This window comes from Carcharhinus amblyrhynchos, chromosome 15 (genome assembly GCF_965287045.1).
Source record: "Carcharhinus amblyrhynchos chromosome 15, sCarAmb.v2.hapA, whole genome shotgun sequence".
Lineage (NCBI taxonomy): Eukaryota > Metazoa > Chordata > Chondrichthyes > Carcharhiniformes > Carcharhinidae > Carcharhinus > Carcharhinus amblyrhynchos.
In genome coordinates, this window is record NC_137338.1 from 31231099 (window position 1) to 31253757 (window position 22659).

The 22659-nt window shown below is 42.1% G+C and overlaps 1 protein-coding gene across 2 annotated transcripts in view; it reads right to left on the reverse strand.

Annotated features, from left to right (window-relative positions):
- Positions 1 to 1483: 1483 nt before the first annotated feature.
- The window catches only part of LOC145352947 (uncharacterized), a 55934-nt gene continuing 34758 nt past the window's right edge, over positions 1484 to 22659 (reverse strand). The window contains exons 13-20 of one of the 2 annotated variants that reach the window (XM_080203255.1): positions 20416 to 20504; positions 19554 to 19590; positions 15379 to 15527; positions 14162 to 14224; positions 13314 to 13389; positions 11002 to 11086; positions 3744 to 3831; positions 1487 to 2866 (exon numbers count right to left, since the gene is read on the reverse strand). In XM_080203255.1, coding sequence (XP_080059381.1) covers positions 2756 to 2866; positions 3744 to 3831; positions 11002 to 11086; positions 13314 to 13389; positions 14162 to 14224; positions 15379 to 15527; positions 19554 to 19590; positions 20416 to 20504 — 698 coding nt within the window. In that variant the 3' untranslated portion in view covers positions 1487 to 2755. Of the gene's footprint in view, positions 2867 to 3743; positions 3832 to 11001; positions 11087 to 13313; positions 13390 to 14161; positions 14225 to 15378; positions 15528 to 19553; positions 19591 to 20415; positions 20505 to 22659 lie in introns of both variants that reach the window. The other variant, XM_080203256.1, reaches the window with a different exon arrangement.

Below are 22659 nucleotides of genomic sequence, written 5' to 3' on the forward strand. Positions count from 1 at the left end.
TCTTTTATTAGAATCAATATTTCCAAGATTCAGATGTTGAACATAGTACCCAAAAAGCTGATGGGGTTTCTCACACTCAGCCAAAGTATTTCAGTGGATGGTCTATCCAACTGAACAGATTCATTGGGGCAGCACAATTAGCTGGTTGGTCTGTCTTGTCACAATAGACCTACAGTAATAGTTAAAAACACAAATCAGCAACAATACAGGATTTCTATTCAAATATGTAATAAAAATTGTGCTCATCTTCATTGTTTAGTAACAGTCACTGGAGTTTTGATTTCAGCAGGGTATAGAATGGACAATGTTGGACTGATCACCTGTTTGATACCTCGTCTGATTTTCCTTTCCATTGAAATCAATGCAAGGGAAAATGGGGCAGATTGAATGATGGTCCAATATCAACGTTCAAGATCCCATTCCAAACTTAACATCAGCAACATGGTTATCTTAGCAGTTCAAAAGAATGAGAGTTATACAGAGTAAATTCAGAACCACTGAAGGAAGACACATGTCGTTTCTATTCATAATGTATTATTAATTGTGCAGAAATAGCTTGCCAGAAAGCTTTGATGTTGAGGACAAAATTCGTTTTTAGTTGAAAGACCTGCAATGTTTATTCAACTCACTACGAATGTAAAATTCTATAGACAGAACTCCTTTGGGAACAGGACACTCTGATAGCCTCTCCCCACTGGCAGGCAAAAGTCAAATCTTAGTGCCTTTGTAGTATCAGGCTAAAAAAACTCAGATACTCTGAAGAAGTCATAATGGACTCAAAACATTAACTGCTTTTCTCTCTGTGAATGCTGCCAGGCGTGCTGGATTTTTCCAGCATTTTGTTTTTAACTCACATCTCCGGTATTTTGATGTTATAGTATAACATAGTATGTTTCAACATTAGAAGCCAAGTTAAAGATTAATACATAAACAAGCAGCAATAATTAATACATAAACAAGCAGCAATAATAATAATAATAATAATAATTCAATTGGGATTATTATTTAAAAGGCGAAAAGCTGCAGCATGCTACAGTGCAGAGGGACCTGGGGGTCCTTGTGCACGAGTCGCAAAAACCCAGTCTGCAGGTGATCAAGAATGGAATGCTGGCCTTTATAGCGAGGGGGATAGAATACAAAAGCAGGGAGGTCTTGCTGCAACTGTACAGGGTACTGGTGAGGCCGTAGCTGGAGTACTGTGTGCAGTTTTGGTCGCCACACTTGCGGAAGGATATTTTGGCCTTGGAGGGAGTGCAGAGGAGGTTCACTAGGCTGATACTGGAGATGAGGGGGTTGGACTATGAAGAGAGACTAAATAGACTAGGTCTGTACTCGTTGGAGTTTAGAAGGATGAGGGGGGATCTTATAGAGACGTATAAGATAACGGAGGGGATGGATAGGGTAGAGGTAGAGAGATTCTTCCCGCTTAGAAAGGATAGCAGGACTAGAGGGCACAGCCTCAAGATAAGGGGGGTGCAGTTTAGATCAGAGTTGAGGAGGAACTTCTTCACTCAAAGGGTGGTGAATCTCTGGAATTCTCTGCCTGCTGAAGTGGTGGAGGCTACCTCGCTAAATATATTTAAGTCACGGGTAGAGAGGTTTTTGACAGGCAAGGGAATTAAGGGTTATGGGGAGAAAGCGGGAAAGTGGAACTGATCCACTTCAGATCAGCCATGATCTTATTGAATGGTGAGGCAGGCTCAAAGGGCTAGATGGCCTACTCCTGCTCCTATTTCTTATGTTCTTAAATGGATTTCACGTCTTTCTACACAATGGTAATTAGCTAAGCTACATGTATTATGAATAAGGATTTAAACAAAACTCAGTTTTATAATTTGCCATATAGTCCAATCATTTCTAGGTTAACTTGATCTGATAATAAAGTTTAGTTTCATTATTATGATGCAGACCCTTCTGCAACCGAAGCATAAACTTCCGTGTTTTCTCAGATACTGTTTTTATAGCATTTTCTGCATCTTGTTTCAGATTTTTAGCATTTTGCATTATGTACTAGGTTACATCTTTGGAAAAGCTCATGACAACTTAAGAAATAATATTTATCTGTCATCAAAATCCAGATTTATGTACTTCAATGTGTTCCATACTCTAGTATGCAAAAAGGAAAAGCAGACAATGCTGCAAGAACAAATACTATTGTTTAACATGGTGTTACAAGCCCCAAATGTTTCTCCGTGACTCCCAGATTTAACGATTAGGCTGCTCAGTGACCATCATTAACAATGGAATTATTGGGCATAGAACGTCAGAATGTTGATCTTTAATTAGATAGATTCTCATTCAGAATTAAATTCCTCCTTGAAAGCATTAGTTTGAACTGTTTAAACAATTTAAACAGTACATCTACTGTCAGTTCCTTTAACACTCTTATGATTAGATCATTCATTTTATGTGCGCATGTAACTGTCTTAATCTTACACCCTTCTCGATAGCCAACAGTCTGCAGGTAATCTGTAAGAGAGAAGAGGATGGCCGTGTGTGAAACCACACAATCTGGTCTCCCAGCAGGGGGGGCTGTAAAACAAAGCTGTACACAACACAGAAATGTAGAAGGTTGAGAACACAGGAGCACAGCAGGGGATAAGTTAATAAAATCTTATATATATATAAAAAAAAAGAGACAACTTCAAATTTCACGTTATTATACATAAGGGTTAAATGCTTCCCACAAGTAGATGAATATGAACATGGCTTCAGTTTGTAAAATACAATAAATCACCCTGAGGTACTGAATGCTTTATTGCAGAACATCATAATAAATCTGAGGTTTCATTGTTTCATCACGGAACTGTTCCACCTTCATTCCAACCCGGAAAAGAATTGCTTCATCCCACCATTTACCCATAATCTGGGGGAAAGAATCAGAATTATTAACAGAATTGCCTATTTTTTTTCAAAAATATGAGCTCAGACAATGTGATTTCAATGCAATGATAGAACTTAATTGACTGACAAGACAAAGAGGCAGGGCTAGATATTCTGGTATGATCTGGAAGGTAAAGGCTGATAGCAACCATTAACATGGTGCAAACATGTTGCTGGCTGTGGGAGGGGGAAGAAAAACAAATTATCAATCAATTTTATAGTAGAAAAATTAATTTTTTTCACTGGGACGGCACGGTGGTACAGTGGTTAGCACTGCTGCTTCACAGCGTCAAGGATGCGGGTTTGATTCCTGGCTTGGAACAATGTCTGTGTGAAGTCTGCATGTTCTCCCCGTGTCTGCATGGGTTTCCTCTGGGCACTCCGATTTCATCCCATAGTCCAAAAATGTGCAGGTTAGGTGGATTGGCAATACTAAAATTGTCCCTTAGTGTCAGAGGGACTAGCTAAGGTAAATAAATGGGGTTATATGGGGATAGTGCCTGGTAGGACTGTGGTCTGTGCAGATTCAATGGCCTCCTTCTGCACTATAGGATTCTATGATCTATGGTTCCAAATCATATTTTATGTTTTGGCATATGCCAAATCTAACTCAACTCAGGCTGATCAATCCTGATTACAACATATTTTGAATCTTTCCTGTAGGTTGCATTTCACATTCTGCAGATTGCAGTTTCATTTTTACAGTTGTTGAACTCTTACAGTCACGTCACAGAATCAACACTGCATTTGTGACCTTTATCATTGCACTGAATCAAACAGCAAGAGGAATTTTTGTCTTGTTCACTCAGGATTTCTTTCTTGGGGTATCTGTATTGATATTGAAAGAATGCAACATTTACCTGAAGGTTTATGGGTAGATTAGAGGAGCTGTACCCGACTGGAACCACAAGAGCAGGAATTCCTGTAAAATTCGCAAGCTGCATATACCTGGGATGAAAAAAATATATCAGCTGCTTAGATTAGGAATTTCCACAGCTTAGAATCATAGAATAGAATCTTGGAATTCCTACGGTGCAGAAGGAGGCTATTTGGCCCATTGAGCCTGCACCATCCCAAAACCCCACATATTTACCCATCTAGTCCTCCTGACACTAAGCTGCAATTTAGCTTTGCCAAACAAGCTAATCTGCACATCTTTGGAACGTGGGAGGAAACTGGAGAATCTGGAGGTAACCCACACAGACACGGGCAGAACATGCAAACTCCAGTCACCCAAGCTGGGAATCGAACACGGGTCCCTGACACGTGAGGCAGCGGTGATAACCACTGTGCCACCTGTAATTGAAGCTTATTTGATTATGGACGTTATTTGTATATCTGACCATGATGTATATATACTGTGTACTCCTGCTCAGTTTTCTTCTCATTGTTTCCATAACTGCCACCCAACTGCCACTGGGAGATAGAGGAACAGACATGTAGGCAGATTTTGGCAAGGTGTAAAAGAAACAGGATTGTTGTGGTGAGAGATTTTAATTTCCCCAATATTGACTGGGACTCACTTAGTGCTAGGGACAGAGTTTGTAACGCACATCCAGGAGGGCTTCTTGGAACAGTATCTAGATAGTCCAACTAGGGAAGGGGCCATACTGGACCTAGTATTGGGGAATGAGCCCGGCCAGATGGTCAATGTTTTAGTAGGGGAGCAGTTCAGAAACAGTGACCATAATTCAGTAAGCTTTAAGGTACTGATGGACAAAGATAAGTGTAGTCCTCAAGTTAAGATGCTGAATTGGGGGAAGGCTAATTACAACAATATTAGACAGGAATTAAAAGGTGTAGACTGGAGGCAGATATTTGAGGGCAAATCAACATCTGATATGTGGGAGGCTTTCAAGTGCAAGTTGATAGGGATTCAGAACTGGCACTTTTCTGTAAGGATGAAGGATAAGTATGGCAAGTTTTGGGAACCTTGGATAACGAGAGATATTGTGAGCCTAGTCAAAGTGAAAAAGGAAGCATTTGTCAAAACTAAGAGGCTGGGAACACACGAAGCAAATGTAGAACACAAGGAAATAGAAAGAAATTTAAGCAAGGAGTAAGGAGGGCTAAATGGGATCATGAAAAATGATTGGCCAGCAGGATTAAGGGAAGCCCCAAGGCTTTTTATAAATATCTAAAGAGCAAGAGGGTAGCCAGAGAGAGGGTTGGCCTATTCAAGGACAGAAGAGGGAATCTATGCGTGGAGCCAGAGGAAATGGGCGAAGTATTAAATGAGTACTCACCAAAGAGAAGGACTTGATGGATGATGAGTCTGGGAAAGGGTGTGTAGATAATTTGAGCCATATTGAGATCAAAAAGGAGATACTGGGGTTCTTGATGGGATATATCCCAGAATACTGAGACAGGCAAGGGAGGAAATTACTGGGGCTTTGAGAAAAATCTTTGTATCCTCACTGGCTACAGGCTAAGTCCCAAAGGATTGGAGAATAGCCAATGTCATTCCTTTGGTTAAGGAGGGTAGCAAGAATAATCCAGGTAATTACAGGCTGGTGAACCTTACATCAGTGGTAGGAAAATTATTGGAGTGGATTCTTCCAGACAGGATTTATTCCCACCTGAAAATAAGTGGAAGTATTAGTGAGAGGCAACATGGTTTTGTAAAGGGAGGTCGTGTCTCACTAATTTGATCAAGTTTTTCAAGGAAGTGATGAAGATGATTGATGAGGGTAGGGCAGTGGACATTGTCTACATGGACTTCAGTAAGGCCTTTGAAGAGATCCCTCGTGGCAAACTGGTGCAGAAGGTGAAGTTGTATGGGATCAGAGGTAAGCTGGCAAAGTGGATACAAAACTGGCTTGGTCAAAGAAAACAGGGTAGCAGTGAAAAGGTGGATTTCTGAATGGAGGACTGTGACAAGTGGCATTCCTCAGGAATCAGTGCTGGGACCTTTGCCGTTTGTAATATATAATGGTTTGGAAGAAAATGTAACTGATTTGATTCGTAAGTTTGCGGACGACACAAAGTTTGGTGGATTTGCAGATTATGATAAGGATCATCAGAGGATACAGTAAGATATAGATTGGTTGGAGACTCGGGTGGAGAGATGGCAGATGGAGTTTAATCCAGACAAATTTGAGGTAATGCACTTTGGAAAGTCTAAAACAGATAGGAAATATACAGCAAATGGCAAAATCCTTAAGAGTATTGATAGGCAGAGGGATCTGGGTGGAGAGGGACACAGGTCGCTGAAAGTGGCAATGCAGGTGGAGAAGGTAGTCAGGAAGGAATGCTTGCCTTCATTGGGCTGGACACTGAGTTTAAAAATTGGCAAATCATATTGCAGCTTTATAGAATCTTAGGTAGACCACACTTGGAATATAGTGTTCAATTCAGGTTGCCACACTACCTGAAGGGTATGGAAGCTTTGGAGAGGGTACAGAAAAAGATTTACCAGGATATTGCCTGATATGGAAGGCATTAGCTATGAGGGGAGGTTGGAGAAACTTGGTTTGTTCTCACTGGAATGATGGAGGTTGAGGGACAACCTGATAAAAGTCTACAAGATTATAAGAGGCAATGGACAGAATGGCTAGTCAGAAGCTTTTTCCCAGGAAGATTCAATTACTAGGGGGCACAGGTTTAAGGTGCAAGGGGCAAGGTTTAAAGGAGATGTACGTGGCAGATTTTTTACACAGAGGGTAGTGGGTGCCTGGAATTCATTGCCGGGGGAGGTAGTGGAAGCGGATACGATAGTGACTTTTAAGGGGCATCTTGACAAATACATGAATAGAATGGGAACAGAGGGATATGGTCCCCAGAAGGGTAGATGGTTTTATTTATGTTGAGCAGCATGGTTGGTGCAGGCTTGGAGGGTCGAAGGACCTGGTTCAGTGCTGTAATTTTGTTTGATCTTAACAATCCCCCATCCACCCTGGTCACAATACCAAAACAGCTCTTGTACATAGAAATAAAACAGGAGCAAGAATTGGCCCTCGAGCCTGCTTTTAATAAGCTCATGGCTGATCAGATTTCTCCATATTCCCTCCCATAAGCTTTCACACCCCTCATCAAAAATCTACCTATCTGTGCCTTAAAAAAAATCCAAAGATTCCACTTCTTTTGAGGAAAGGAGTTCCAAACCCTCTATTCTCCAACTTAAAAAAAATTCTCCTAATCTCGTTCTTAAATGGGCCATCCCTGATTTTCAGACTGGGACTCCTGGTTCCAGATTTTTCTACAAGAGGAAACATCCTTTCACATCTACCCTGTCATGTCCCCTCACGATCTTGTACATCTCAATCAAGTCACCTCTTACTTTTCTAAATCCAGCGGATACAAGCCTAACCTGTCCAACCTTTCCTCATTTGACAACTTGTGCATTCCTGGTATTAGTCTGGTAAACCTCTGAATTGCTTCTAACACATTTATATCCTTCCTTAAATAAGGAGATGAATACTATACAAAGTACTAGTGCCCAGTATAACTGAAGCATAACCCCTCTACCTTTGTATTCAACTTCTCACACAATATATAACATTCTATTACTCTTCCTAATTACTTGCTGTACCTGAATACTAACTGTTTGTGATTCGTGCAATAGGACACCTAGCTCCCTCTGCATTTCAGTGCTCTGCAAGTCCTCATCATTTAAATAATAAGCTTCATTTTTACACTTCTTGCCAAAATGGACAATTTCACATTTTCCCAATTTATACTCAATTTGCCAGATTTTTGCCACTTGCTTAACCTATCAATATCCCTTTATCGCCTTATGTTCTCCTAATGAAATCATAATGACATCCTATGTAAATATGACAACGGCAAACTATCGCTCCTCATCATAAGAGCATAAGAAATAGGAGCAGGAGTAGGCCATCTAGCCCTTCGAGCCTGCCCCGCCATTCAATAAGATCATGACTGATCTGTCGTGTCTCAGTTCCACTTTCCCGCCCTCTCCCCATAACCCTTAATCCCCTTGCCTATCAAAAACCCATCAACCCGCGTCTTAAATATATTTAGCGAGGCAGCCTCCACCACTTCAATGGGCAGAGAATTCCAGAGGTTCACCACCCTTTGAGTGAAGAAGTTCCTCCTCAACTCCGTTCTAAACCACCCCCCCTTTATCTTGAGGCTGTGCCCTCTAGTCCTACTGTCCTTTCTGAGCAGGAAGAGTCTCTCCACCTCTATCCTATCCATCCCATTCATCATCTTATACGTCTCAATGAGATCTCCCCTCATTCTTCTAAACTCTAACGAGTACAAGCCTAGTTTATTCAGCCTCTCCTCATTGTTCAACCCCCTCAACTCCGGTATCAGCCTAGTAAACCTCCTCTGCACTCCCTCCAAGGCCAAAATATCCTTGCGTAAGTGCGGCGACCAAAACTGCACACAGTACTCCAGCTGCGGCCTCACCAGTGCCCTGTACAGTTGCAGCAAGACCTCCCTACTTTTATATTCAATCCCCCTCGCTGTGAAGGCCAGCATCCCATTCGCCTTCCTGACCACCTGCTGCACCTACAGGCTGGGTTTTTGCGACTCGTGCACAAGGACCCCGAGGTCCCTCTGCACCGTCGCCTGCTGCAGTTTTTCGCCATGTAAGTAATAGTCCTTCCTACCATTATTCCTACCAAAGTGGACAACTTCACACTTGCCAACATTCTCAACCTGTCTGCAAATGGATATGTTGGACCACACCATCCTCCTTTAATGCCCCTCCACATTCATCAAGCTGGATGGGACTGTACCCACCTGGTTCTATTCCCTAACTATTCCAATCATAGCCAGAGAATCAATTAATTTTCTTCCCATTCCAACACAGCTATCTTTGGCCTACTCCTGTTTATTTTCATTCTGCCCTCAGCAACATCATCCAAAATCCAGCATTGGTTTCTACATGTGCACTGATCACATCCAGCTCTACCTCACCACCACTTCTCTCCTCACCACCTCTCTCAATTTCAGACTGCATATCCGACATTCTGTGCCAGGTATCCAGAGGTTTCTTCTAATGAAATGTTGGCAAGACTGAAGCCATCGGGGGCAATGTCCTTCAGCCCCATAACACTCAAAACACCTGCACTCCTCAAATTTTGGCCTTTTGGGTAACCAAATTTTAATCGCTCTATTAGTGGTAATGCCTTCAGTTGCCAAGGCGCTAAACTATGGAATTCCCTCTCTATGCCTCTCCTTCCTCCTTTAAAACACTCCTTAAAACCCCAGCTCTTCAATCAAGCTTTGTGTCGCCTTCCCTAATATTGCCACACCTGGCTTCATGTCACATTCTACTTTATAATACTTCTGTTATGTGTCTTGCGATGTTCTGTTACTTTAAAGACACTATACAAATACAAGTTGTTCTTGTGTGAGAGATAATGAAGATTCTGCTTTGAATAAGGGTGTCAAAGGTGGGGGAATTGCTGAACAAGATCAAGAAAAACAGGGGTACCTAAAGGCACAAAAGGCTAGAATGTACAGATTTGAATGTGTAATGTTTACTGACTTGAAAGAAGTGTTTTTTCTGATGTTGGAGTAGCCACCATTAGCCCAAAAACAAATTTGAACTTCCTCACACCCACTATTTATATGTGTTGGTTCAAATTTTCTAAGCCCTAAAAAAACTGCTTAATTGTGAGACACCATTGAGGGAAGCCTGCTGAGGAAGATTCTGACAAAGAATTGTTAAATGCTTTGACAAATAATATTTAAAGCTGTCTTGAAAGTAATTTTTAAGTAAATATTTTAACGGCAGCAATTCATCATGGAGAGGTGATGGCCTAACGATATTATCGCTAGATTATTAATCGAGAAACTCAGCTAATGTCCTGGAGACTCTGGTTTGAATCCTGCAATGGCAAATGGTGGAATTTGAATTCAATAAAAAATATCTGGAATTAAGAATCCACTGATGACCGTGAAACTGTTGTCAATTGTTGGAAAAACCCACCTGGCTCCACTAATGTCCTTTAAGGAAGGAAATCTGCCATTCTTATCAGTCTGGCCTACATGTGACTCCAGAGCCACTGCAATATGGTTGACTCTCAACTGCCCTTCAAGGGCAACAAGGGATGGGTAATGAATGCTGGCCAGCCAGTGACATCCGTGTGCCGTGAATGAATAAAAAAAAAAGTGCAATGCTTTGAAATAGTATGTTACCATTATATTGACCAATATTAAGTGTTGAGATACATTTAAGTACTTCTATTGAGAAAGTGCCATAATATATTTTTTCTATGGTTTTGAATGTATTGGGAAAATTTCTGTCATGTTTTGGATGGTGATTTCAATGTCAGGAGATCTTTAGCTTTGAAACAAAATTCCCTTACTAATGGAAGTAAGAGAAAATCTAAGCTCTACTCCAGTGGTTGAAAAAAATCTTGTTTGAAGTGAAAATTAAACTCCACCTGCATCTTTAGAAAAGGCCATTATTTTTTCTGTTTTAATAAACTCAGTTGCTTAAATTTCCCAGGGCTTGGCTAAGTTTCAAAGAGCCCTAGAACCACTTATCTCAGCAGGGAACCGTGTTCACATTTTGATTACTAGTTTTAACATGGTAAGTAGATGGGTTAGTTTGCTTTTACAATAGAATGACCGCTTGAAGGGATTTATATTTTTTCACAGTTTCTATGAATTAAGAGCTTTTTTACAGGTTAAGTGTCTTTGAATTACAGCTCAATTAGATTGTTAGAAGTTTATTTTTTTAACACCCATTTCAAAGACATCGTCAGATCAACTCATTGTGCATACTGGGTGAGTGGGTATGGAAGATACATGGTGGGGAAGAGGCATGGGGAATATAAGGGGGCATGAATGAAGCATTGTGTGGTTTGGGGAATATGTGAGGCATGTGCATGGGTGAGGAGTCATGTTTAAGATACATAGGAACTGTACTGGGAGCTGGATTGCTGATCCTGAGAACTGAGGCAGAGCTTCTAACCAGCCTGCCTCTGAGCTCTCACATCTCCCCATCCAAGATTCAGAGACAGTAATATAGCAGGAATGGGATCTGGAAGTCACAAAATGAGCCTGATTTCATATTTCCCCAGCCCGAGTCAAAAATACAGGCCCACATATTTAGCTTTCATCCAACATAATCACAGAATGTGTTGAATTATCTGTTTTTCTTGATTTCTTTATCCAAAAATCCCATATTCTTACCTAATTGTGCAAAACAAGGAATAGAAATCACTGCAGCCTGTGATGAAGTCGGAGGGTTCAGAAGGTAGAGCAGTACAGGGTATAGCTATGAACATACAAATAGCATAAAAATATAACAATTAATAAACTTGCCTATGGATTAATCTTAATGCCACAGAATCAGTGGTAGGTTTACAAATACCACTTACTAATTACCATTTTTAACAAATTCTTAATTGTCCCAAATTGCATGCAATGTTAGTCTATGGTAGCATCATCTTCCTAAACGGATTTACTACATAGCTGTGAGTGGCATCCTCAAGTAATTCAGGACACTGTCAAAATGAAATCCCCCATCTTAAATGTAATGCTGAAACTCAGCTGCTAATTTACACTTCAAACAAAACCCCCACGGTAAATATTAAACACTGTGGTTGCTATAGATGCCAGTTACTGTCTCTCTCATTAGGTACAACACCCTCTCATTCCCTCTGACAAAAGCATATGTTCAGAGATCAGTCTCAAGTCAAAATATTCTTGTGCATGTTGAGGTTGCAACAATCATCGCCTTCACTCTACTGAATACAATGATCATTCCGATAATATACTATATAATATACTATTAGAATATCACAGTGAAATACAAGGTAAGTTGTGAGATTGGCAAATTGCTTTGTGCTGACAAAGCTTGGGTGAAAAGGGGCCAAAAATTTAAGTGATCAACATATTTTCTAAAAGCCTTTTATATTTGATCTTAATCTAGATTACTTCAGCTTTCAGCTTACCAGCCCCAGTGCTCCATTACTTGGAAAGGGTCTATGTCAAACTTAAAGTCTTGGTAAGATTGCAATAGTAAGATCTTGCCACTTGTGCAGTTATGTCTGGTAATCTCAAGAATCTATCCATGGCCCAGTTCCATTTCTCATCTCCATGCTACCCCTTGGTGAAATTATCTGAAGCACCATGTTAGTTTTCACTAGTATGCTGACCACACCCAGCTTTCTGTCATCACCACCTCTCCCAACTCCTCCACTGCCACTAAATTATCAGTTTGCTCATCTGACATTGTGTACTTGCTGAGCAGAAAACATAAGTAATTAGCCATAGTCCAAAAAAGACTACAGGTGTCTCTGAAACATCCTCCAATTAAATATTGGGGAGACTAAAGTCATTGACAGGAATGTTGGTGGGATTTTCCCATCCCGTTGCAGTGAACGGAGATCTGGCTGGACGTCAAATTCCCCGACCTCGCTGCAGTGGGAGCGTGGCATGAATGGCCAGTAAGTGTCACACCCATTGTATTCAGTCCCCACATCAAACTCTGCAAACTCTATTTCACTTCCTGGAAATAGTTTGAGATTAAGTCAAATCGTTTTCAATCTTGGTATCACATTTCATCCTGAGGTGAGCATTGGATCACAAACTTGTGCTGCCACTATTTCCACTTTGCCCCTGTCTCAGCCCATCTGATGCTGAAACTCTCATTCATGCCTTTGTTACATTTAGATTTTCAATGCGCACCTGGCTGATCTCACACATTCTACCTTCCATAAACTTGAGCTCATCCCAAACTCTGCTGCTTATGTCTTCCATAGCCAGTCTGGTTTCCCCTATCACATTGTGCTCACTGACCTACCTTGGCTTCCCATCAACCAGCATCTTGACTTTAAAATTCTCATCCTTGTTCTTAAATCCCTCCAGGGCCCCACCCCTCTAAATTTTGGTAATCCCATCCAGCCCCACAACCCTCTGCGATATCTTTGTCCTTCTCATTCTGGTGTCTTGCACCTTCAATTTTTGATGTCCATGCCTTCAGTTGCCAAGCTTTGGAATACCCTTCACATTCCTCCTTAAAGACACTCTTATCTCCTTATGTGGCTCATTGTTAAATATCTTAAGGCTCCTGTGAAGTGCCTTGGATTGTTTCATTTTGTTGCTGTTGTTCTGATTGTAAGTTATTTGCAAAATAATAAAAATACCAGACACTTGGCGAGGATTTTCTGAAACCCTCCCCTCCCCTGCCTCTCCTCAGTGGATTTCTGGTGGTGGAGATGGCAGCCAGTGGAATCTTCCAGCCCTGCCAAAGTGAATGGACAATTGTGTTGCTTGCTGACTATGCCATCAGGGATTCCTCCAGTCAATGGCGGCTCCTCCCTTGCTGCTAGAAGACCCGCTGCTGGGGTGGGGCAGCGCACTGAAAAATTTTCTGTGTTTGGTTTTAATTTCTTGAATTTATATTTTGCTTCCAGAGGATCTCAATCTAGTCATTGAAAATAGGAAGATATCACAGCACACCTCATTTTAACCTGTATTAGACAAAAATACGATCTTACCTGGTGTGATGATGCAGTGTACATCACTGAAGATTTCTCTGAGGAACTGAATTGACCTTGATCGCTGACGGTTGGCCTGTATAAGATACAAGAAGAAATTGTCATTTTAAGAGCTGATTGTTAACTGAAGGGAAGATTACATCAGAAAGCTGCCGAACAAGAGAAATGAAACGGGTGCGATGTGATGCAAATGGAGAACAACCCTATTTATCTCAAATTTACCCTGAAAAGCAGAGATATACAAGATCTTGATGTGACTTTATAAGGTGGACATCAGGAAGACGTTTCCCTTTGTGGGGGTCTCTGGAACTAGGAACACAGTTTAAGCACAAGCGATCTACACTTTTAAGACTGAAATCAGGATGTTTTTGTTTCTCCTGGGATTCTCTTCCCCAAGAAACAGTAGAGGCTGGAGCAGTCAAGGGTAATGAGGGCAGCCAGGAAAGCAGAGTTGAGACCACAATTAGTTCAGCCTTGATGTTATTGAATGGAGTCGACTGGCATGGCTTACTCCTGTTACCAAGTCCTTTGTTTCTATGTTCTTCACTATGGCTTGAGCCGATGGAAGATTCAGTGCTGTACAACTTCCATTTATATAATGTCCTGGCATTACAGCTGCTGAGATTTTCAAACAGGTGCCAGTTTGTGAGCGTTTTTAGATACAAAGTCCCCCAGGAATGAACAAGGATTGGTTACACCTTTTCACTTTGCCACAAATGTACCTTTCATCAGTCAACCCAATACAAACAATGTGTAGATTCACAGTTACCCTCTTAATGGAAAGGCAGAGTTATATAAAATAAAGTAATCCTTTTATAAGTTAAACTTATCTTTAAATAGTGACATACCTGTATGTAATCGATTGCAGTGAACTTAGAAGCAAAAGCTAAGCTTGCTCGAGTATCTAGATTCTGTAAAAGAAAATACTGATGATATAGTTTAAGAAAAATGGTGATTTGTTTTGCAGTGGGAGCTCTAAGAACTCACACCATATTGGTGTTCTAATAGCTAGCGACAATGTCTAAATCTACGTACGCAACTTCCAACGTGACAAGTGTCAGGAAGAAACACAAAAACTCTCAGGCAGTGAATAAAGATTTTAAAAAACAAAGTTATCATCTGTCATTTTGCCTGTCAGCTATCCTATTTTGAACAGTCTTTTTTAAACCTCCAGTCTTGTAACCAGCAGAAACATGAGGCAATCAAATCTTGATCGCCTCATGCTGACAACACATAAAAGGAATTCCTCACCTTGCTTCACAGTTGGCAACCATTAGGTAGTTAATTCTATTATACAAGCCAAACTGTCAAGAGGTATTATTTTAAAAAAAATGGATAAATGGAACTGTGAGTTTGACATGTTAGCTATGACGCTCACCAACTTTTACAGATGCACCATAGAAAGTATTCTTTCTGGTTGTATCACAGCTTCGTATGGCTCCTGCTCTGCCCAAGGAATTACAAAAGATCGTGAATGTAGCCCAATCCATCAGGCAAACCAGCCTCCCATCCACTGACTCTGTCTACATTTACCGCTGCCTGGGCAAAGCAGCCAGCATAATTAAGGATCCCACACACCCCGGGCATTCTCTCTTCCACCTTCTTCCTTCGGGAAAAACATTGAAAAGTCCGAGGTCACATATCAACTGACTCAAGAACAGCTTCTTCTCTGCTGCCATCAGACTTTTGAATGGACTTACCTTGCGTTAAAGTTGATCCTTCTCTACACCTGAGCTATGACTGTAACACTACATTCTGCACTCTCTCTTTCCTTTCCTATGAATGGTATGCTTTGTCTGTATAGCGTGCAAGAAACAATACTTTTCATTGTATGTTAATACATGTGACAACAATAAATCAAATCAAAAAATCATAACCCATTTTTCAAGTTTAAGATGGGACATCAAAACACAGGAAGTCAACTCCCTTATTGTTGAACTCACCAAATCATCATTAAGTCAGTGACACTAATTAGTGACACTAATTAAAAAAATTAAGGGTATCTTTTCTATTAAATTTAAGTGCTTAACTTGGTATTTTCAACAGAATCTAATTATTTCCTTACCATCTTGTTGTATTGATTATTAAAATCCATGTCCAAGGACTGCCGTATCTCACTCAGAATGCAGATAACATGAGAAATTTGTACCTCCTCCAGCTCTGGGATGCGAATGTCTACCAGTGTTGCACCAAAACTTTGTAGGTACTGCACCGCTACATAGGAATGGCAGAAGCAACAACATTGATTCTCAAATACTGAAATGGTCAAACTTGCATCTTTTTACTACATTCAGCCCCCTTCTTAAAACATCTGTTTTATTTTCTGTTCATGACAATTGGATATTAGCTTGTTGAGGCCTCTTGTACCACACATCAGAATTAAGGGTTTCCATTTGCAATCCTTTTCCCCTGACATGGATGTGGCAAGGCTGGATAATACCAAAACAGCAGCCCAGCTGACATGTCATAAATCAAAATTTAGCTTGATACATCTGTCTGAGCTACTGATTTTTAAAAAATTAATACATACTTATACTTGTTCTTTAGGCATTTTTTTCACGCTCCTAATATAAGCCCATAAATTTATTTTATTTTTTCACCAGTCCCTCAAGGCCCTACATTAAGCAGGGGAATTTTTCTACATCTCTGCTAACAATCTCTGAGCTATTAAGTGGTATGTCAGAGGAATAGTGCTTTTTTTTTCTCTCCTTCTTCTTGCTGGGTTGTAAATGGCTCAAAATGAGAATTTACCATTGGTGCAAGATTGTATTATTAACACGCCGGCACTGGACTGAAGTTTGCATTTACACAGGTATCAACTTCATCGGGCATACCTTGCAGTGCTCCAGAATCAGGCTCTGAAGTGGTTCCCATATTAGTGGGCACTTTCTCCACTGCTCCTCTCCTCACGCTCAGCCTTACTTTCCAGAGAGCACCCATCAGGAAATCTCACAAGTATAGGTTTGTGATTAGGGTCCAGAACGGCCTAATGGATGCAGGAGGAGGCTCTACTGCAGATTTTCGGCCCCACTGTACAGAACGATAGCTGGCGGATTTAACATTGAGATAAGGAAGAACTACTTCTCACAGAGAGTGGTGAATTTGTGGGATTCGTTGTCCCATAGCAGGGTTTGAAATGTGTATACTTCAATGCGAGGAGTATTCGCAATAAAGTGGGTGAACTTGCAGCGTGGATTAGTACCTGGGACTTCGATGTTGTGGCCATTTCAGAGACATGGATAGAGCAGGGGCAGGAATGGATGCTGCAGGTCCCGGGGTTTAAATGTTTTAGTCGAAGTAGAGAAGGAGGTAGAAGGGGGGGAGGGGTAGCATTATTGGTCAGGGATTGTATCACAGTGTCAGAGAGGAGGTTTGATGAGGACTTGTCTGTTGAGGTAGTATGGGCGGAGATTAGAAATAGGAGAGGAGAGGTCACCCTGTTGGGAGTCTTTTATAGACCTCCTAAAAGTTCTAGAGAGATTGAGGAAAGGATTGCGGAGACGATCCTGGTTAGGAGTGAAAGTAATAGGGTAATTGTTATGGGGGATTTTAACTTTACTAATATTGATTGGAATTGTTATAGCTCTAGCTCGTTAGAGGGGTCAGTTTTTGTGCAAAGTGTGCAGGAAGGATTTTTGACTCAGTATGTAGATAGGCCAACTAGAGGTGAGGCTATATTGGATTTGGTGCTGGGAAATGAGCCAGATCAGGTGTTGGATTTGGAAGTTGGTGTGCATGTTGGTGATAGTGACCACAATTCGGTTACGTTCACCTTAGTGATGGAAAGGGATAGGCATGAACCTCGGGCCAGTGGTTTTAGCTGGGGGAAGGGTAATTATGAGGCTATTAGGAGAGAATTAGGAAACATAGGGTGGACTAGGAGATTACAGGGATTGGGAACATCCGAAATGTGGAGTTTTTTCAAGGAGCAGCTACTGCAAGTCTGTGATAGGTATGTCCCTGTCAGGCAAGGTGGAATTGGTAAGGCTAGGGAACCGTGGTGCACCAAAAAAGTTGATTCGTTGGTTAAAAAGAAAAAGGAGGCTTATGTTCGGATGAGACGTGAGCACTCGGATAGTGCACTAGAGAGCTTTAGATTGGCTAGGAGGGAGTTGAAGAGCGAGCTAAGAAGGGCTAAAAGAGGGCATGAGAAGACTTTGGCTGATAGGGTTAAGGAGAATCCTAAGGCGTTCTATAGGTATGTCAAGAACAGAAGGTTGGTTAGGGCAAGGTTAGGGCCAGTTATAGACGGCAGAGGGAAGTTATGTGTGGAACCGGTGGAGATTGGTGAAGCATTGAACCAATGTTTCTCTTCGGTGTTCACGCAGGGGGACATGGATATAGCTGAGGAGGACACTGGGTTGCAGGGGAGTGGAATTGACAGTGTTACAGTTGATAAGGAGGATGTGCTGGATATTCTGGAGGGTCTGAAAATAGATAAGTCCCCTGGTCCGGATGGGATTTACCCCAGGATTCTCTGGGAGGCAAGAGAAGTGATTGCAGAGCCTCTGGCTCTGATCTTCAGGTCGTCGTTGGCCTCTGGTATAGTACCAGATGATTGGAGGTTAGCGAATGTTGTCCCATTGTTTAAGAAGGGGAACAGAGACTTCCCCGGGAATTATAGACCGGTGAGTCTCACTTCTGTTGTGGGCAAGGTTTTGGAAAAAATTATTAGGGATAGGATTTATAGTTATTTGGAGAGTAATGAGTTGATTGGAGATAGTCAGCATGGTTTTGTGGCGGGTAGGTCGTGCCTTACTAACCTTATTGAGTTTTTTGAGAAAGTGACCAAAGAGGTGGATGGGGGTAAGGCAGTGGACGTGGTGTATATGGATTTTAGTAAGGCGTTTGATAAGGTTCACCATGGTAGGCTTCTGCACAAAATGCAGATGTATGGGATTGGGGGTGATCTAGGGAACTGGATTAGGAATTGGCTAGCGGATAGGAGACAGAGGGTAGTGGTTGACGATAAATATTCATCATGGAGTTCGGTTACAAGTGGTGTGCCTCAGGGATCTGTGTTGGGGCCACTGCTGTTTGTGATTTTTATTAATGATCTGGATGAGGGTATAGTTGGGTGGATCAGTAAATTTGCTGATGACACCAAAGTCGGAGGTGTGGTAGATAGTGAGGAAGGGTGTCATAGTTTGCAGGAAGACTTAGACAGGTTGCAGAGCTGGGCCGAGAGGTGGCAGATGGAGTTTAATGCAGAGAAATGTGAGGTAATTCACTTTGGTAGGAATAACAGATGTGTTGAGTATAGGGCTAACGGGAAGACTTTGAATAGTGTGGAGGAGCAGAGGGATCTAGGTGTATGCGTACATAGATCCCTGAAAGTTGGGAATCAAGTAGATAAGGTTGTTAAGAAGGCATACAGTGTCTTGGCGTTTATTGGTAGGGGGATTGAATTTAGGAGTCGTAGCGTTATGTTGCAACTGTACACAACTCTGGTGCGGCCGCACTTGGAGTATTGTGTGCAGTTCTGGTCCCCACATTACAGGAAGGATGTGGAGGCTTTGGAGAGGGTGCAGAGGAGGTTTACCAGGATGTTGCCTGGTATGGAGGGGAGATCCTATGAGGAGAGGCTGAGGGATTTGGGGCTGTTTTCGCTGGAAAGAAGGCGGCTAAGAGGGGATCTTATTGAAACATATAAGATGATTAGAGGTTTAGATAGGGTGGATAGTGATAGCCTTTTTCCTCTGATGGAAAAATCTAGCACGAGGGGGCATGGCTTTAAACTAAGGGGGGGTAGTTATAGGACAGATGTCAGGGGTAGGTTCTTTACCCAGATGGTGGTGAGGGATTGGAATGCCCTGCCTGCTGCAGTTGTAAATGCGCCTAGTTTGGGGGCGTTTAAGAGGTCTGTGGACAGGTTTATGGACGAAAAGGGATTGGTTTAGGTTAGTGGGTCATTGTTGTTGTTTTTTTTTAACTGGTCGGCGCAACATCGTGGGCCGAAGGGCCTGTTCTGCGCTGTAATGTTCTATAGCGTGGTGGAGTCAGAATTGTTCAGTGGTTTCAAGTAGGAGATAGGCATAATTCTAATTTAAAAAAAAAATTAGGGGCTAAGGGGAACATGTGGGGAGGTGGATTTAAAACCAGGGAGGGATCAGCCATGATCTGTTTGAATGGAGGAGCAGGCCTGAAGGACTGAATTTGTCAACTTCTGCTCCTAATTCCTACGTTCCTATGTAATGATAAATTTAGAATGGAAAATTTCAGTTATCCATGTATCCTTACCTTTATGGCAAAGGTCAAAAATTTCAGCATCACAATCCTGTTAAAATGCAAGACAAAGAGGAAATTTAGAACCGAATACAATTTCAAGATGCAAAACCACAAACTCCTATCTGGATGTAAGGACTGCCACAAACATTTAGGTCCCACTGCAAGGGCTGGAGAGGGAGGAACTGCAGTGTCACTCTGGTTGGGGTGGCAGAGATGCAAACAGTGACAGAACCCACATCCACATGGTTCATGCTCTGGGTGTCGTCCCTTTGATATTGATTTCACAGAAGGCAGGGAGACAATTCACATGCCCAAGAAACTTAAATGAAACTTGTGTCTTCTTTCTTCCTTTTCCAAGTTCATTCAACACACTCTCTTCAGTGGAGTTATTTTTGTCCCTCAGCCTATTTTTCACCTTCATTTAACTGAGTGTTTGTTTTAGACTTTATTGCTTTTCTGAGCACGTGCCATTTAAGAGACAAGGCTGGACAGTCGGAGAATTCTGCCCAGTCTGCTATCCTATCGGCCCAACAGAAACTAGATTGGCTCATAGCCTACACAGGTTCCATTCTGTGCCTCCAAGACCCCAGAATGCAGCAGTAAAAGCTACAGTGCTTTCAGTGATTGAGCTGCCTCCCCTTCCACACCCCTCGCTTTCAAAATCGTAAACATTGCAAGTCATTTTTCTGCAGTTACTTGAAGGGAATTGCTCCAATCTCTAACAGTTTTATCAGAGTGTTTCACTCTCTGGCAGATATTAGAGAGGAATCACAAGCAGGCCAAAGGGGTAGGTGGGAACTTTATCCTGTCACACCACGGCTACACCCATAATCCATACAATTTTATTCTGCAAACAGAAAAGACCGAACTTTACCTTGAAGAATTTCCGATCTATACCAATTTTTATGTTCTTCAGATCAGGATTTCCAATATTGTGGAAGTTTAACGGAGGTTGTTGGAGACCTGAAAGAAGAACAGCAATATGACACCAATCTACATCAGACCTGCCTGAGAGAGCTTGACCTTGAAGTGGGTCAAAGAAAACGTTACCGATGTGAAAGGCAGCACAGTGGTTAGCACTGCTGCCTCACAGTACCACAGGCCCAGGTTCAATTCCGGCCTCAGGTCACTGTCTGTGTGGAGTTTGCATGTTCTCTGTGTCTGCGTGGGTTTCCTCCAGGTGCTCTGGTTTCCTCCCACACTTCAAAGAAGTGTGGGCTAGATGGATTGGCCATGGTAAATTGCCCCTTAGTTTCGGAGGGGGAGCTGGCAGGGTAAATACATGGGGGGAATAGGCCTAGGTGGGATTGTTGTTGGCACAGGTCCGATGGGCCAAGTGGCCTCCTTCTGCACTGTATGGATTCTATGATTCTTAAATTGGATTTACATCCGGACCAGGCAGATGAAACAAAGCATTAGAACAACACTGGACCTTATCTTTAAAATAGTAACTACTCTGCAAATAGAATTGAGTAATTTTTTATAATGTTTCCAGCTGTAAATGTGAAAGTTAACAACGTCACTCCCACTTTTACATGTGGGAAATCCTTTACAGGACTTTTCCCAAAGATCCTTCCTGCCGATCTGTGCATTCTTTTGCACTGCCAGAAATTTTTACATCTTGTAAATTTGTACTAACAGTAAAAGATAAATTCACATGCTCAAAAAAGCAAAAAAGTCTAAAACAAACACTCAGTTAAACGAAGATGAAAAATAGGCCGAGGGACAAAAATAACTCCACTGAAGAGAATCTGTTGACTGAAATTGGGAAGGGAAGAAGGAAAGCAGAGGTTTCATTTAATTTTCTTGGGTGTGTGAATTCCATCATTTTGTTGACTACCAATCCTTCACCTCGCATCACCTGTAGCCAAGATAACAGATGGACAAGCTGTCCTCAGATCAGTGCCAAGGCTGATCGCCCCTCTGAATTTCTCACTCTTTACCAATACATATTATCCTGGTGGGTAAATGAGCCTTCATGAACTCTTCTGGCTCTGAAGCACGCGTGAAAATTGCCTTCATTTCTACCAGGAAGAGGTTTAACCTCTCTTACAAAATGTCAATAAAAATGCAGGTTTGAATAAAAAAAAAGAAGAAACTCCATTGCAAAGATGGCACCTAAATTATCAACACACAGAAATAATAAACAGCTAAAGACCAGCTGGTTCATGGTGCAACTGCTAGCTCGAAGTAAACAAAAAAACAGTTTGGACCTGCATTATTATTTCCCTGTTTTAATGGTGTTCCATTTTAAACTATACAAGACCAGTTCAGACCAGTATTTTTATTTCCCTCTTTTGCTGTTTTTCTCTCTGGTGAGAAAAATCCCTTTAGGGGCAATCTTACTGGCTTGTCACGCTGGTCGATCGTTGTGGCAAGTTGGTAAGGTCACGCAAGAGGTGAAAAGCTGGGTTTTGCTCCCTGGTTTCTTGCCTCTTGCAATCGTATGAGTCTCAATCTGATGGTGTAATTAGCCTCACGCCTGGGAAGGACACATGGCTGAATTGAATATTTCCAATCTAATTTTAATATGATTAGCCATCCCAGGATGCAATCCTCTGAGTTCACTTGCCTTAACAGCCTCACGGTGGAGGTCCTCACCAGTGAGGATCACATATGGTCCCCAGCATCGGGGACCTGATGTGATGGCCTCGCCAGTGAGACCAGAGGCCACCGAGGCCCCCCTGGGTTGTCAGAGGCAGGCACATGGGACCCTGACAGTGCCAACCATATACCCTGGGAGCACTCACCAAGCACTGTGGGGCAGGACCAAGTCTGAAGGGGATGCAGGGTGGGGAGCTGCATAGTCTGCATCAGGGATCACCAGCATGGAGGAAAATTGGGGTGGTGATCCCCGGGGTGGGGGGGAGGGGGGGTGTGTAGTATTAGGGGCAGTGATCGGAGGGGTGGGGGTGTGATGTCCAGGGGGGAGTGACAATTTCACAGTGCACCGTTTACACTTGACACTGTGCATTGGGAGATCAGGGCACATGCACAATAGTGCCCTCTAACAAACTGCAGCCAACTTCTCGGTGTGTTTAAGCCCCACCTCTCCCCTTATGGCGAGAATCAGATTGTAACTCACTTTTTGAACAGAGTGGCAAAAGATTTGACTTTT